General features: G+C 34.9%; 1 protein-coding gene across 1 annotated transcript in view; it reads left to right on the top strand.

Annotated features, from left to right (window-relative positions):
- LOC112054090 (digestive cysteine proteinase 1-like) overlaps positions 1 to 16766 on the top strand; it is a 31672-nt gene extending 14906 nt beyond the window's left edge. Inside the window, exons 2-7 of the mRNA XM_024093746.2 lie at positions 13008 to 13181; positions 13396 to 13620; positions 14206 to 14329; positions 14646 to 14824; positions 15879 to 15986; positions 16414 to 16766. Coding sequence (XP_023949514.2) covers positions 13008 to 13181; positions 13396 to 13620; positions 14206 to 14329; positions 14646 to 14824; positions 15879 to 15986; positions 16414 to 16547 — 944 coding nt within the window. The 3' untranslated portion in view covers positions 16548 to 16766. The remainder of the gene's footprint in view (positions 1 to 13007; positions 13182 to 13395; positions 13621 to 14205; positions 14330 to 14645; positions 14825 to 15878; positions 15987 to 16413) is intronic.
- The last annotated feature ends 888 nt before the right edge of the window (positions 16767 to 17654 follow it).

Genomic DNA, 17654 nt, shown 5'->3' with positions numbered 1-17654 from the left:
TATTAATAACATAATTTGCTTATTATTATTTATATTTATTATACGGAATTAATAAACAAAACTAGATTCGATTCGTGAGAAAAATAATTTAGTAATATTAGCATTTATAACCATATGCCAAATCGATGCTGAAGACAGGTGTATTTATTTCATGACGATAATTTAGCTTCGGTAGAAGTATACTTACTGCAAATGATATTTTTTTCCTTATTTCTCTTTGACGCTGTTTTATCTATAAAAACATTACCCTCATTCTTACACAGTTGGGTAGAAATCTCGTGTCATGGTGTTTGTGCTTGTACTCCTTCGGAGCTACTCGACTTTTTTGGTACCTATGTTTGAGTATCAGAATTATTCACCTTCCCACGCCCTTTTTTAACCGCGATTTTAGTATGAATTTATAGGGAAGAACCAAGTGATATGCCGGCTCAGTCAGTATTAAATATACCTTGTCCCAATGATAGTACAAAATCTTTGCCTTATCCTACCTATACTTACGTAGTCATCAGGGTTGCAGAAAAAGACAGGGCACCTTTTACTCAGCAAGAAGTGTCTTGTTGGTCCTATGAAACGCAAGAGTAGGTATATTGGCCATTTACATCAAAATAAAAGTCTTACTGAGGGATACAAAGAAAACTTTGAACGTTCTTTAAATTTTCAGTATGAGTAAGATTTTAAAGAAAGTAACAATTTTTCAAATAGCAATAATTTTAATTTTAATCAAATAAATAAACATGGGAACCTCTTCAATGGTAGAAAAAAAAGCGGAAGAGCTTAGAATAAATTTGCAATAACCACGTCATATCTTTATTTAGCTTCCATAGGGTTAATGTTTTGTCCCTGTCACCCGTTGTTGCTTAGACAAAGACAGACTGGAGTCAAAGGGTGATTTTTATTGCCCTTAATGGATAAGATTTACACTAATATTAGGGGAAAGTGGGCGTTACTTGATGTCAAATATAACAAATTGTGTGGAAGATATTAGGAAGAGGGCGAAAAAACATTACTTTCTGCGACTCTATCGATGGTGAAGAATTACGGTCGAATTTTCGCATGTTTTTTTTTTAATAGTAACATCCAAATTTTGATAGAACAAGTAGACGACGTACCTGATGGTAAGTGAAAGACCATCGACGTAGATTAAGCACTTTGCAGGGCATGCAAGGAACATGTCGTGCCTGAATAGGTACTGACTGCCCTTCTCTGCGCTTGTTAATCTGAGGCGTACCTATGTCAGTACCTTAGGAACCTATAATTTTAGTGGCACCTTACCTGTACTGAAATACAATGGCAATGGCAATTCTCATTTAAGGTTCTTAATTGAAAATAAACATATTACAAATCGCTACTATGTAACTTCAGTGAATTCTTATTGTAAAACGTGCTTACTATAGTGGATACATGAATTAACCCATAAGACGATTCCTTATTAGAAAACAAATCTACTTCTGAGTTATATAAAAATATTTTTATTTTATTTAAACATATTTTAATCATTAAAAATAACTCAGATTAATATATTTTTTACAAAAATATACACATTAAAAATTTAACAGTTCCGAGAAGAAAAAACTTGTAAAAAACTTTATTGAGGAAAAATAAAATAATTGATGCCTACATATTGAAAACATGAGTTATAAATTTTTGATAAATAGGTAATTTTGTTAGAAAGTTCGATTTATTTCGTATCATGAAAAATTGATAGCTGCGACAAATCTTCAATTCGATACATAAAATCGGCCATTTTGCCATCATTAGATCAAAATTAGCGGGGAAATGTAAATTATTTCGCGGCTAATTGTGTCATAAAAGATATTTACTTATAAAATGATACGGTTCTTTACAGACATTTGAATAAGGTCGCCTTTCCAACTGAAGTGCGTTGTAAAGCTGAGCGATAAGCGTAAAGTTGTTCACCCATCTGTTTACTGGATGAAAACTGTTTTTTATGAAGGGCATTCTCTGTAATAGGCCACCAAAATTATGATCTGATAATAACGACGATGATGATGATGATGATGATGATGATGATGATGATGATGATGATGATGATGATGATGATGATGATGATGATGATGATGATGATGATGATAATGATGATGACAAGTAGATAATATAGCAGTGCAGGTCGCAGGGTAAGACAAAAGTTAACGTGAGTTAGATAGATTTTGTATAAGCAATGTGAAGCTTTGTTAATTTTTATGCGTGAAAATTTATTATTTCAGTATTCTTGGGACCTTTGTGATGTTGTGTAGCGTTTGCACAGTAGATGTTCACTCTTGACTTGAAGATAAGGTAAAAATTAAAGAAACGTAACGATCAATCAAACGCTAATTTAGTTAAGTCCGAAATTTAAGTGTAAAACAGGCTTTATGCTGATAAAATGTTATAAAGCGTTATTTTTTAACGCTATTTAAAATCTTAAACGGTATTATATCTATAGTACCTACTGTATTAAGATACTGTATAGACATATTTTAAAGTAAAAGTGTTATGTAATTCTTATTGTCTCTCATTACTCGAATATCCTATCCTACTTCCTACCTAATATTAGGTATAGATAAACGCGAAAGTTTGTTTGGATGTTTGTTACTCTTTAACGCCGCAACTACCGAACCGATTTGGCTGAAATTTGGATTGGAAATTGATTTTACTCTGGATTAACACATAGACTACTTTACTTCCCATAAAATCTATGGTTCCCGAGGGGTTTGTGAAAAACTAAATTTCACGCAGACGAAGTCGCGGGCGTCCGCTAGTCTTAGATAAACGTAAATTATTAAAGTTTAATTTTTGATAAGATCTATATAAATTGATACTGAATGTATATATTCTAATGCTGGTTTCGGATCAACTAGCTTTCGAATAAAATAAATTGCACTTAAATGGGTTCCTCCGTTTAAGTGCTACAAAGCCAGACAGATACACATAGGGCAAAAACACACATTCTCCTTGCGTTAAGACGCATCAAGAAAAAACAGAAAAGAAATTCATCATCATCATTGACCATATTCGGCTCACTGATGAGCACGTCTCCTCTCATTATGAGAGGGTTTAGGCTTATCCACCATGGATAGCCCAGTGCGGATTGGCAGACTTCACATACGAAGAGTATTTAGAAAAGTCTCTGCTTTGCTGGCTTCCTCACGACGTTTTCCCTTCACCGTTAGAGACTCGTGATATTTAATTTCTTAATATGCACACAACTGAAAAGTTGGAGGTGCATGCCTTTGATATAAAGTACCTACAAGTATAGATTACCTTTTATCAGATCAAAGAGCATTTCTCTAAAGACGTTTACTCGATATTTTGACAAGCAAAGTTTGATTGCGCCGTAAAGCAAGTCTCCAGAATAATCGCCACCCCAACAGTATATGTGAAAGGCGTCGAACAAACCGTGCCTAATTAAATTGCTTCATACAATGTGACAATAATAAATAATAAAGTAAACTTTATTTATGGGCCGTGTTTTAAATCTCTTTTTATGGGAACTGTGGTCAGTGGAGATTAACGTTGATTTAGCAGGTGACAAGGGGGCTGAGTCGGTTCGTGTAGGGACACCATGTCACGTCGCTTTCTTAGCTTACATGAGGAAATTAGTTCTTCACATTAAATCAAATTCATTTATTTTTTTAAAGTTGGCTCTACAAGTGTCGTATCTAGTCTCATTACCATTGTTTCTAAAATTAGATTATACCGAGTAGAGCGGGAACGAAATTTATCAGTTTTTTTTAAAGAAATATTAAAATTTGTAATTCATTATTATACAGTAAATGTCATTCTGTCTTATGAACATTGTCGATTGTTTCCATGAGTATTTGTGTTAACTACTTAAGAAATTATTAACTAAGAGACCTGATTTAACACCAAGAGAATTCTCACTCGTTCCTAAGGTAGGGAATAGGAATATTGGTCATATTAAAAAAAAATTGCCAATAATTCTTGTTATTATTTTGTGCCTTGTGTTATTATTAAGATTCTAATATCTATTTATTTTTTCCTTTTATTTATAAGATAAGAAGTTATCTTGTATTAGTGATTTTTGAAAAATACAATATTATTTTTTATTATAGGACCACGTCTATTGTTATTATTACAAATGGTGGTCACCCTAAGCTAGCTGTGTCCACCACGACCCGTCTAGTCCGGTTTGTCGTCCGCGTCCGGTCGCGGTGGCTAGATAAATCATAGGACGGGTCTATGTTTTGCTAGGTCACTCTTTGCGCCACATTTAAGCCCCTACTTGTGCGACAAAAGATTTATTGTGTAACGGCTCACTACAACAATGTCGAGTTTGTTGTACAGAGACAATGTTGTTGGTGATTAACGATTGTCAATTTAAAGTTCTATATTACGTGCAGATATCAAGAAAATTACAACTATCATTGACAATAATTTTTAATAATTATTTTGTTTGTAAGATATTTTGCAAGTTAATACCTAACGGAAAGGCTAAATCAGGATACAAGTTGGGCAATATTTTGTTATAATTATTTTTTTGCTGGAATTACAAATATTATAGATACGCATTTAGTTTACAATATTTTAGTTTCAATTAGTATTCAGTTTAGAATAAACATCAGAAAAACAATCTAGGTTTCCGTCTAAAATAGGGCTGGTCATTTGCTTGTTTTATCTCATCTTACCTGCTGTTAAGTGACGATTCAGTGGCTAATAAAACTAATTTAGAAGGGAAACAAGTGTATTATGAATTGACTGCTTAACTTGTTATCAAACGCTATAAAAATACTACCCTATTAACAAAGCGATTTTGCATTTTGGTAGTATGGGACTACCGAAATACAAAATCGCTTTGTTAATAGGGTAGTATTTTTATAGCGTTAGATAACAAGTCTAGAACGAAGTTCTTTCTAATATGAGCGAGATCAGAAAATATAAAATCCTAAATATATGGTGTAATGAATGAAGCTAAATTAGGTGCCATAAAAATTATTTAGCATGCAATACATGCTAACTACCTATACTTTCATATTTCTTTAACCCAAAGTTAAATGTCCGATCGTTTCGGGGACTCAACTATTTTAAGTGTATCCATTATACACTGACAATAATATTAATCTAAAATCTATTCACATATCTTAAATACCACAAATGGTGCCTTTCTGTCTGGCTGCGTCAGACAACACGGCACCTCTACCTGGTACCTGGCCTGATCCTTTTTTTCTCTCGCTCTCATTACCTGGAAATGTATAAATAAGAAAGGGACAGAGTGAGTTTCTCTACCATTTGAATGAAACAGTAAAAAAAGATGGCGCGCGTACAATTCTGTTTGTTCTGACCGCCCGCGCTCGGCCGCGTCATTATGGAGTGTTATCGTAAGATGAGGGTTATATTTTTATTGCCTTTTTTTTCTTTTTTATACTTTTACTTGTGAGGAATGATATTTCTTGAATATATCGTGTATTAAACTGGATGTAGTGTAGTATGTGAAAGTTTTAGATAAATTTCAAAACGTTTGTTAAATTCGAATTAACCGTTATATATCTATAACTGAGCACTGTGGTTTAAAAAATACACTTCTTTAATAAATAATTAATTATTATCCATAAATATTTTCATAAATAGTTTGATTTGTTCATTGTAAATAGGGTTTCAACTTTCGACTTAAAACTGTGCTAAACTATCATTTAGGATTAGGTAGGTAGTAGAATTTCATAACTGATCCAAAATATACAGGGCAAGCACTTCTAAAAATCACTGTTTCAATTTAAAAAATAACGTTTTTTAAATTGAAGCAGTGATTGACATTGACATTGCTTATAGGTACCTACTCTAAAATGTAGAATTTTTAACACTAAAAAATAATTTGATCAAGTTATATATATTAGAATTTTTAAAAAATAATTTGATCAAGTTTGCCTTGTGTACTTTATAGATTTATTCTTTAAAAAATTCTCGTGTTATGCAATTAATACTTACAAGATTAAAAATAATTGTAATTGGAACAAATTGTCCGTGTTTTCCCCAGTTTACCCTTTAGATTTAATCTTTTAATTTTGCACATACCGCTATCACCTGCGCCCGCGCATTGCACTCCACCGAGGGTTTACGAGCTAGCGTCGCGCGGCTCCCGGCGTGACGTGGGAACAGAGCGCGGTGACTTTTCAATTTTTGTGTTGTGCCTGCCTTTCGTTATTTATTCTACCTACGTAGTATCTGTTCAGCTTATTACTCTCCTTGGAAGTTGACTGTAATATTGAGGTGTGCCTAACTTAGCAGTTAAATATATAAAGTTCTAGTTTTTTCATACCTAACAACCCAACAAGTCTCATCTCAGAATGAGAGGGGCTAGGCTAAAAGTTCACCAAGCAATGCTGGCAGATTTTAGCCACGTAGTGAATTCAGAAAATACTCAAGCATGCAGTATTCGTTACAATGTTTGAGACTTATGATATTTAATTTCTTTTTTCATCATTATCAATATAATAATATAATATTCGACTCACTGCTGAGCTCGAGTCTCCTCTCAGAATTAGAGGGGTTAGGCCAATAGTCCAACACGCTGGCCCAATGGCAGACTTCACACACGCAGAGAATTAAGAAAATTCTCTGGTATGCAGGTTTCCTCACGATGTTTTTCCTTCAACGTTTGAGACACGTGATATTTAATTTCTTTAAATGCACATAACTGAAAAGTTGGAGGTGCATGCCTCGGACCGGATTTAAATCTACGCCCTCCGAATCGAAGGCAGAGATAATATCCACAGTCCACTGGACTATCATTAATTTTATTTTTATTAACTTTTTAGAATCGGATGTAATCTACCTACAGATTATAAACCTAGTTCTCTGTCTACGATCTTAGATGTTTAATAATTATACTTTAAAACAACAAGCATAAACATGTCATGTCATAGCGCAAACAAAAATAATCAGAACATTAATTTGAACAACAGCTCCGTTGGACAAGGTGTAATCAAATTATACAAACACAAGGGACGCGGTGACTCCTGTGACCCGACATATGGCGTTGTTTGCACTTCCGAAGTCATTATGGGCGTTTCTATAGCACCATAGACTAAATACTTGTTACCTTGTGATCATAGTAGTAACTACTATCTAGAATATAGATGTAAGCTTCCAGTGATGTAGAAGTGTCAATTTCTATAAAGAGTAAATCAGGTTCTGAAAACTTTTTAACCTCTTAATCGCGCTTTCTAATAGATTTCTGCTTTCATCATCGGATCCTTGATCCAAAAGTTAGAAATATTTAAAGGTGTCGGTCAAAGCCTTTCGCCATAAGACCATGGACTGAACAACAATAATTGACTCAATATTCCACATGAAGGTAATCTCGTGAACAAGGTGCTAGCAAGCAAGGTGCTATAAAAATGTTAAAGCTTGTTAGGTATTTTGATACTTTTTCTTTTCAGCTTATGTGAGACTATCGCCATGTGGAATAGTCTGGTAATATCAACACTTAGAGCATGGTGCACTGACCGATCAACTAGCACGATAATATCAGGTTTATCATCATCATCATCATCACCATTAACAGCCGATGCTGGACGTAAGCCTCCTGCTTGGACGTCCAAATAAAATGGTCTCGAGCCGCCAGCATCCAGCAACTCCCTCGCTTGATGTCCTCAGTCCAGCTAGTTGAGGGTCGACCAACACTGCGCTTTTCAGTGCGGGGTCGCCATTCCAGCACCTTAAGACCCCAACGACCATCGGCTCTTTGAACTATGTGCCCTGCCCATTGTCACTTCAGCTTCGCGATTCGCCGAGCTATGCCAGTGTTCAGGCCTATAGCTATTTGTTATTCATCGGCTCTTTGAACTATGTGCCCCGGTCCCCGTCCATTGCCACGTCAACTTCGCGACTCGCTGTGCTAACTCTGTGTTCAGGGCTATAGCTGTCTATTATTATTAATAGTAATTTATGGCCGAAAACTTCGTCTCCTGTGCCAAACAGATACGAGTATCGTATACCCACTCGTACATATTTTAATTTATAACGATGGGAATTTTTGAACTAGTAGGTTAACTTAAAAAAAAACCATAAAATGATTTATTTATTTTGCTATCATCTGCGAAAAGCCGACGAACCCATGCGACAACGTCAATGTGCAATTGCAAAGTAATTCTTTGCAATTGCACATTGCTCCGGTTTCGGGGTGAAACGTACGTACAGAGTATTTTGTCGGACCTGGGTGACGTTGTCTCTGTCTGTCTGATGATAGCAAAATAAATTAATCAAAGGATACTATAAAGTTCAATTTAGTAAAGTTGATGGTAGGTTAAACCCCTATTTTATCAATCAAAGGCATCTAATATACACATCATACACACCGTGAAACAGTTGATATTGACCAAGGTAGAGACACGAATCCACAAGAAACCGTGGGTCATAACTAGTACCTATTATGGCAAGTCGATTAGCAAATAAGCCCACAGTCACGAAAGTTCAATGACGCTCGCTCAATGGCCGCATCAAAGCCAAACAGCCCAAGTGCCCTGAAGGACCTAACCGCATTCTTTTGATCCCTTTTGCAGGAGCATAAAATATTTTTGGAACAAACTGGGCCCTTCGCGTGAGGGCTCTCGACTGTTTTCCGTCTCGGTGTCTTTGGTGGTCAGCTCGTTTCAAAGGGACCTTGGTGGTATGATAATGTTTTTTTTTGTTCAACGAAAAGTTAGGGCTTGACGCGCTTGTAATGTTGTTTATAGCAAGCATGCATCTAAATGTTGAAATGTTAGTCTCAGGACTAACATTTGACGGCCTCCGTGGCGCAGTGGTATGCGCAGTGGACTTACAAGACGGAGGTCTTGGGTTCGATCCCCGGCTAGGCTGACTCAGTTTTTCTTAATTTGTCCAGGTCTGGCTGGTGGGAGGCTTGGCCGTGGCTAGTTACCACCCTACCGACAAAGACGTACCGCCAAGCGATTTTAGCGTTCCGGTACGATGTCGTGTAGAAACCGAAAGGAGTGTGGATTTTCATCCTCCTCCTAACAAGTTAGTCCGCTTCCATCTTAGACTGCATCATCACTTACCATCAGGTGAGATTGTAGTTAAGGGCTAACTTGTACAGAATAAAAAAAAATAACATACGAATTTAATTTTTTTTTAGAATAGAATAGAATATATATATAGATATGCTATGGGAATCAGTCGTCTAAGAGTTGGAAAGTGCGCCAACAAAACGTTGTTCAAGGTGCATGTAAACCACAATTTTTAAACACTATTGAGGATTTGAGACTAATTAGGCTGATTGATAGGGCTGTGTGGTAACCATTCCCGTGGTCCAGACACCAGACGACGATTTAAATTTGGGTTTTATACAAAGGCATAAACTTCTTGCCAACCTATTGGGAGAGGACATCCACGTGGGTTCCTCCACACTTGGCTTGTCACCACGACTCTTGGTACGCGGTTATGCATTTAGAAGAGGACCATCTAACCATGTAGGATGAACACGAAACTCTAAAACATGTAAAATTCGTAGTAAGACATGTAAAGCCTTAATGGCTCATCGGTAAGAGCGATCGGACTCATCATCGAGGGGTAGATGGTTCGATCCCCGCCTCGTTGGTCTATTGTAGTACCAACTCCTAATACAGATTTTCCACACATTTTACAGTTGGAGGGGAATGGAAATATTGGTCATATTTAAAAGACATGGCAAATATTCTTTAAAAAAAGTCAAATTTACGTAGATCGTAAATATAGTGTAGGTATGCATAAATTCTGCATGATTTTGTGTAATTGTACTTCAGTTAGGTTAGATGCTACCGTTGGCAAATTATAAAGAAAATTGCTAAATTAAATATTTAGTCGACGAGGGCAAAATACTCGTACTTCTCGTTAGACAAGTCAATGCAATAATAATGTTTTAGAACCAAATTACAACGGATTGTTATCTTTAAGATGCCATCTACAAAAATCTGGTTGCACATTGTCGTAGTGTCTTCCTCAATCGTCAAACCTGCTAAGAATTCCCTTACAAAAGTCACCCACGTCCTGACAATAACTTGTATAACATTGAATATTCTAATTCAAACCAGTTTTCTCCCTTCGTCCATCTCTTTCTATATAGCAATATTAGAAAAGGAAGGTGGTGCAGTGGCGATTACGTCTTTGTCATTCATTATAGAATTAGAAGAAGACGGGAGGGTAAAACGCGTTGGAAGTTTGAGGCCGCGGGCCGTTTGCTTTGGTTCGTCACGGTCGGACGCCTCGATCAAAGGGGGTGAGGCAGATAGAAACAAGCGATAAACACTGTCATAGGCACCTTGAATTATTTAGTGGCCAGGCATATTTGTTAGTTGAGTAATTTGGTCCTATTATATTTCTATAAATTGAGCTAAAAGAAAAATTATCACTATGGCACATAGACCTGATAAGCCACCAAGTAACTGTTATCTTAGTACCTAACTTATTATTTACAACTACAGAAGACAATATAACAATATAACAATGTAAGTGTTATATAATGAAGAATGCTACTTGAACTATTTATAGTGCACGCGTGTAGTAACTATAAATTTTTTACACCATTCTTTTTAAAAGATAAATAATCATTTTGAAAATAATTATGTAGCATCATCTCAATAGGACTTCTTAGACAAAGCGTTAGTGAGATAACGAATTTCGTTATAATTAATCATAGAAGTGGTAATATGAAAGGATATCGAATAATTCTTATGAAATATGTTATTTTGTCAATTTAATTTTTTAACGTTATGCTGTTTTTAAAGCCCAGTAAACTAATGAAAATGAAAAACTCCTTTATAGTTAAATCAGTCTCAGAGAGATTTTAATAAAAAAATCAGTCCTCAGTAATAACCTGAACTGGTAAGAAATTGTGGGAAATAACTTCACAACCACGATTATAACATCAAGAATGAACCTTCAATTTGTCAATTAATATTTCCTTTTAATAAAAAAAAACATCAGAATACCCTAAAAGCCCCAAAACTCCAAACCGTCACCATGATATGACGAATGCGTACGCATTCTTAGACCTTCGGATAAAGAATCATGAATGGAGCCACGCATTAATATCGTAGACGGTATGGTACCGGCGATGGCGGCCATTCATCTTAACAAATGGCCGAAAAACGCCACGCATTATTTATCTATCCCGACGTGTGTTCAACGATATTAAAATACAAACACGAACAATGACACTTCATTGTTGAAAGCGGAGAAAAAATTGTATGAGGAAATTTATATCCAACACCTTCGGACACAATGTGGAGGCGGGCGTTTGAAAAAAACGCTTCAATGAAACCTAATGACAATGGTGTTTCTTAGAAACGTTTTGAGACATAAATTTTCGGTAAGCCACCGTGAAATTTGCATCTTGTTGTAACCACTCTTACCATTTGTTTTGCAGAACCATTGCGGATGTTATTGAGTATTTTGAGAGCTTTCCCTTCTCTTCTCTTTCTGATCTCAAGAAGTGTTATCTCTAAGTCCTAAGAACTTGATAAATAAATGTTTACCCTTAAAAACTTTTTATCTTATCCTTAGCTAAGTTGTATAACAAATTCATTACTTATTACCTACGTACCTACGTAGTAAAATAATCAAAGAGCATTATGTTAATGTTCGCCTCATAACAAGATAAAGTAAACTTTTTTATAAAATAGGCGATTGTTATATTTTAGTAGACATTGATAATAATTAGTCTGCAAAATCAGTTTGTAACACAAAATAATGACAAGGGTTCGAGAAAATTCTGCCATGTAAAAATATTTAAATATTCCCTCTAATTGCAACTTTATTTACTAACTTATATTCTACTAAAGCTTCATATATTACTCCATCATTCTATTACCTTTACCAAATACAATTCAATTAGTGAGTAAAAATCCAATTTTGCATAACAATTTACAGCCTTCATTCATAAAATAATTGACTAATTGTGTGGGTAGACCACACAGTAAGTGTCTCCTCAAACACATGCTCGACAAGCAAATGCTCTATGAAACTTGATTAACGAACATGCTTCACCGTGTAAATCTACTTTTTTATGTCTCCAAGTTTTACGGTAGTTAAATACGTTTTATACGTTGCTATAATTTTAAGTTCTATATTTTTTATTTCTTTAATATTTTCTAAAAAAATTACATCTTTAAAATGATTGTAGTATTTTCTTTTTTCTTAAATGCGAATAAAGTAAGCTCGTCGAGCCAATACACGCTAGTGAGGATTTGGCGTTTGATAGTTAAAGTGTGGGGCATTTATTGACAACAACTGCATTCACACAAACAGTTATTTTAATATTAAATACAGACAGACAGGCCATTGTAGGAGGTCTTATTGTTGAGCGATGAGTTTGGAAATTGAAATTTAATGGAAATATGAAACTGATTCTTGGGGCCGGATCTCTTGTATAAAGGAGGACTCAATTGTAATGAGTTTTAATGTATTTGATAAAAGGAAAGTTTGCACGTCGATATTAAAAGTTAAATAGAATCTTATAAACCAGTACTTCTTTGTTAGTTAGTATTTCAATTTTATATTTGTAATGGGTATAACCGTTTTCCTGATTGTTTTAAGATTACTAAGTTTTGTTTGCAATTATGATTGTATTCAAAAAGGTGATATAAGATTAAAGATTTAAAAAAAATATTTGGAAATATTTATAATAAATATCAGCAGACAAATGAAGAACAAACAAATAGACAGCAAGTTAATGAAAAATGACAAAATGTAATTTGAACAAACAGACAACAATAAACAAATAACTATAAATATGATAACAGTATAATATTATATCACAAAAATATGCAAATAAAATTTTACTACATACCTAACAACGTAATCAATGTTAAAGATTTCAGAATGCGCAGTATTTAAATACCTAACTCACTATGGTATGCTGGAAATTGAATAGTACGTAGTATATAAAGACGCAGATTGATAACAGTATACATTAGGCACCTAACAGTAACATTTGTTAAATTCAAATAATAAAGAAACACATTCAAAAATGCTTATGTTATCGTTATTATGTCTAACTGCTTCTATTGTTGCAGTAAAAGTCTCACCATATATGATGAGAGATGGACCAGAGCTTTTCGAAGATTTCATACGGGTTCATAGTAAAGTTTATTCCAGCAAAGCCGAGAAAGCAAAGAGATTTGACATATTTTTGCAAAATTTAAAAGACATCAACGACTTGAATTCGAAACATGAATATGCTGAATTTGGTGAGTATAATAATTATAGTCTAAGAGCCTATCATTGCCAAAGTTTGTCAGCTTATACTCCTACATTACTATCTAAAATTCTGCAGACAGCTCGTTTGGATCGACTAGAAGTGGCTTTAGAAGGTCTCAGGGTTCTAAGCTTGAGTCACCATGTCTTAGTAAGTCTAACATCTTAGACAACAAGTTACATATTACTTATTTTATTATGTTTAAGGTATTACCAAATTCAGCGACTTGACACGCGATGAATTCTTGAAGAGATATTCCTGTTTAATACCACAAAGTGATCATGCAGATCATTGCAGACATAGTGATAATTTTAGAAACGAAAACGATGAGGTAGCAATTCCTTCAGAATTTGACTGGCGTCAAAAAAACGTGGTAACTCAAGTAAAGGATCAAGGAGCTTGTGGATCTTGTTGGGCTTTCAGTGTTACTGGTAAGAGATTTCCTATAAGAAACTAACAACAACAACCAAAATCTAAGCTCTACTGCTAACTCTTGGACAACACAAACAATCATTTTGGTACAAATTTTACAATGTAGTCCAAGACATAAGATGTACATCAAAAACTAAAGAAATTTTTGTTGAAATGACACGTGATATCATGCGTTATATCTTTTTATAATAATTTTTCTTTTATAGTTTTTTTTTAGATTATTTTAGATTAGATTAGTGATATTGTATTTTGATAGAGTTCAGTTCTCTATCAAAATTGAAACTTTTTAGCCATTGGAAGTTCGCAGACATTTTTTTTTTTAATAGTATCAATGTAGGGTAATAAAAGTTGCCTATACATAAATAGTACTATCGTGTTGTTGGGTTACCTACTACTTTATGCTACTATATCTTACGTACCTATTGTAAATAGTATTAGATATCAGCTATTATTATAACAACAATACGTAAGAAACTTACGATAAGACAAGTCTAAACGTAAGTTTTGTCACTTTCTTACTTTATACTAAATGACAAAGATAAAATTTGCCCTAACTCTTTTAATAACCGGAACATAACTTTCAGGTAACGTGGAAAGCATAAACGCAATCAAAACTGGCCAGTTATTGCTATTGTCTGAACAACAACTGGTTGATTGTGACAAAGGAAACATGGGATGCAATGGAGGCTACCAGAATGTGGCTATACAGTAAGATAACTTGGTTATTTAACCTTATGACTAAATATTTTTTTTATTTTTTTAACAATTTATAGCTGACGCTCTGGCACCATTTACATTATGATAAACATTTTTGCACAATAATAAAAATAAAAAAATGATTGCAATATCACATTTCTTTTTATCTTTTATTTAAATAAGAAACTACTTAATACTACTTCTTTTCCATCTACCCTCCTTCCTGTTTTAATTTTATCTTTTTCTTTCTATTTTTATTTGTGATTAAATCATTACATTGCCCTTTTTTTTTCTTTTTGCATGAAATTGAAAATTATGTTGTTTTCAGGTACTTTAAAAACCAAGGTGCAATGTCAGCCACGAGTTACCCATACACAGCCATAGATGGCAACTGCAAATATAACGCAGAGCAAGTAGTCGTTAATGTAACAGATTGCTTAAAAATACAAACAGCTAAAGAGGATGACATAGCTGAACAGTTGGTTAAAATCGGCCCACTTTCAATAAGTAATTTTTGGTTCAATAATTTTGCACAAAATTGCATCTTACATGATCATTTCACAAAAAGTTTCTCATTGTCTCACGGTACCTCACAAATGACAGATAATAATATTTTTACTAACACAGAAACTAATTTTACTAGAGATTTGTTAACCAGAGATTTGTTTTCGTAACACATTCTAAATTTAAATAAATCCAAAAAGCAAAACAAACCATGAAACCAAGAAACCATGCTTCATCATACATACATACATAGTACAAGCTTTACAATCGACTAACAAAAAGGAGGAGGTTCTCCGTTCGGCTGTATATATATTTTCTTTTATGCTTATCAAAATAATTTCGATAAAATATTTCTTAGATTTTTATAAGAAATTAAATATTACGAAGAGTGCGTGTTGCCAGTGATGACCTATGGTTCCGAGACTTGATCGCTAACTATGGGCCTCATAAGAAGGCTCAGAGTCACACAGCGGGCGATGGAACGAGCTATGTTAGGAGTATCTCTGCGTGATCGAATCAGAAATGAGGAGATCCGCAGAAGAACCAAAGTCACCGACATAGCTCAACGAGTTGCGAAGCTGAAGTGGCAATGGGCGGGGCACATAGTTCGAAGAGCCGATGGACGTTGGGGTCCCAAAGTGCTGGAATGGCGACCCCACACTAGTAAGCGCAGTGTTGACCGACCCCCCACCAGGTGGACTGACGACATCAAGCGAGTCGCAGGGATTCACTGGATGCAGGTGGCTCAGTATCGTGATGTTTGGAAGTTACTACAGAAGGCCTATGTTTTGCAGTGGACGTCCATCGGCTGATATGATGATGAAATATTATGTGTCTCAAACGGTAAAGGAAAAACATCGTGAGCAAACATGCATACCAGAGAATTTTCTTAATTCTCAACGTATGTGAAGTTCGCATTGGGCCAGCGTGGTGAACTATTGGCCTAACCCCTTTCATTCTGAGACGAGACTCGAGCTCAGCAGTGAGGTTGATAATAATGATGACTACTTAGATTACGAATTAAACAAACGTAGATGAAATGTAGCTTTGTTTTCAGGTATCGATGCTTCAAGTTTGATGAATTATCAAAAGGGAATTATTAATGGACAAAGTTGCAGTGGTTTTGAGCTCAACCACGCTGTGCTCTTAGTTGGTTATGGAACAGGTGAGTACGTAAATAAATAAAGTGAAATTAAATTTTTAAATATTTTTAACAATACGCGCCAAAACGCTATCGGCCATGGTCTATATTTTAATTATTTCATGACGTCATGTTAACGAAAACGAAACTTTCTTATACAAACGGAGTGTTTGTATAAGAAAGAAAGCAAAAAAGTAAATATCTGTATTGTACACCACAAAGAACATACAATACAATAAATACAAAAACAAATCCAAAAAACGCACAATATAATATACCTATTAATGTCTAAAATAATCGCTGGCGCTTATTTAGTCCAAAAATAGGCCTTGCCATTTAGAGGGGTAAGAACTAATTGCGCCAGCGTTTGGGTACCCTGTAGTCTTCGTTTTATTTATTTTAATAAAATTATTTAGTCTATCTTCATGACGTCTTTATCTACGTTTTTCAGATAATGGCCTTCCATATTGGCTGGTAAAGAACTCTTGGGGCGGTTTCGGAGAGAAAGGCTACTTCAGGATGCAAAGAGGAGTGAATTGCCTGAATTTCATGAACGACGCGGCATACTCGGCTGTTGTTGGATGATGTTGGAACAATCATTTTTCAAGTAAAACAGCTAAAAAAGATAATTAGTTTTAAACGATTTGACTTACCGACCATGATAATTTTATTTTATAAAATATATGTAATTAGAAACGTACCATTAAGTGCATTAAAATAATAAAAAATAAATATATTTTGATTGTATGTAAAACTATTATGAATCAATTGATCGATACATAAAAAATAAAGTAACTTGGATGGCATTACAAATATTTGTCTCATTTTATTTATTATCAAACCATATTCGGCTCACTGAGCACGAGTCTCCTCTCAGAATGAGGGGTTAGGCTAACAGTCCACTACGCTGGCCTAATGCGAAATGGCAGACTTCACACACGAAGAGAATTTAGAATTATCTCAGGTACCTATGCAGGTTTCCTTACGATGTTTTCCTTCCCTGTTTGAGACACGTGATATTTAATTTTTTAAAATGCACATTATTGAAAAGTTGGAGGTGCATGCCCCTCACCGGATTGGAGGACCTCTGAATCGAAGGCAGAGGTGATATCCACTGGGCTATCACGGCTCATTGTTTCATTTACTACAACATTATCAACAACACCTATCCACGGACTCCATAAAACTGGCGAGAGCTCTTAAGTGAGGAGGTATAATAACAATTATTTATTAATACCCAAAAAATATAAAAATCCCTGATGTATTCAAAATATACATTAATAAAATTTTCTTTCTTTTTCTGCATCAAAATTCTCTCCCAAACCAAATTTCATATTTCTAGGCTAGCTTTGAAAATGCAGAATTTTTGGGAGTAGGCGATATATTCGAAAATAAATAAGAAGAGTCATACAAATAATTTAAAACATAAGAGCCTTCTATCTTTTTGGCCTCCGTGACGCAGTGTTGTGCGTGGTGGATTTACAAGACGGAGGTCCTGGGTTCGATCCCCGGCTGGACCGATTAAGGTTTTCTTAATTGATCCAGGTCTGGCTGGTGGGAGGCTTTGGCCGTGGCTAGTTACCATCCTACCGACAAAGACGTACCGCCGAGCGATTTAGCGTTCCGGTACGATGTCGTGTAGAAACCGAAAGGGGTGTGGATTTTCATCCTCCTCCTAACAAGTTAGCTCGC

The sequence above is a fragment of the Bicyclus anynana genome, chromosome 3, assembly GCF_947172395.1.
Source record: "Bicyclus anynana chromosome 3, ilBicAnyn1.1, whole genome shotgun sequence".
NCBI lineage: Eukaryota > Metazoa > Arthropoda > Insecta > Lepidoptera > Nymphalidae > Bicyclus > Bicyclus anynana.
The sequence above is the reverse complement of the archived record's forward strand: the minus strand, read 5'-3'. Positions and strand labels throughout refer to the sequence as shown.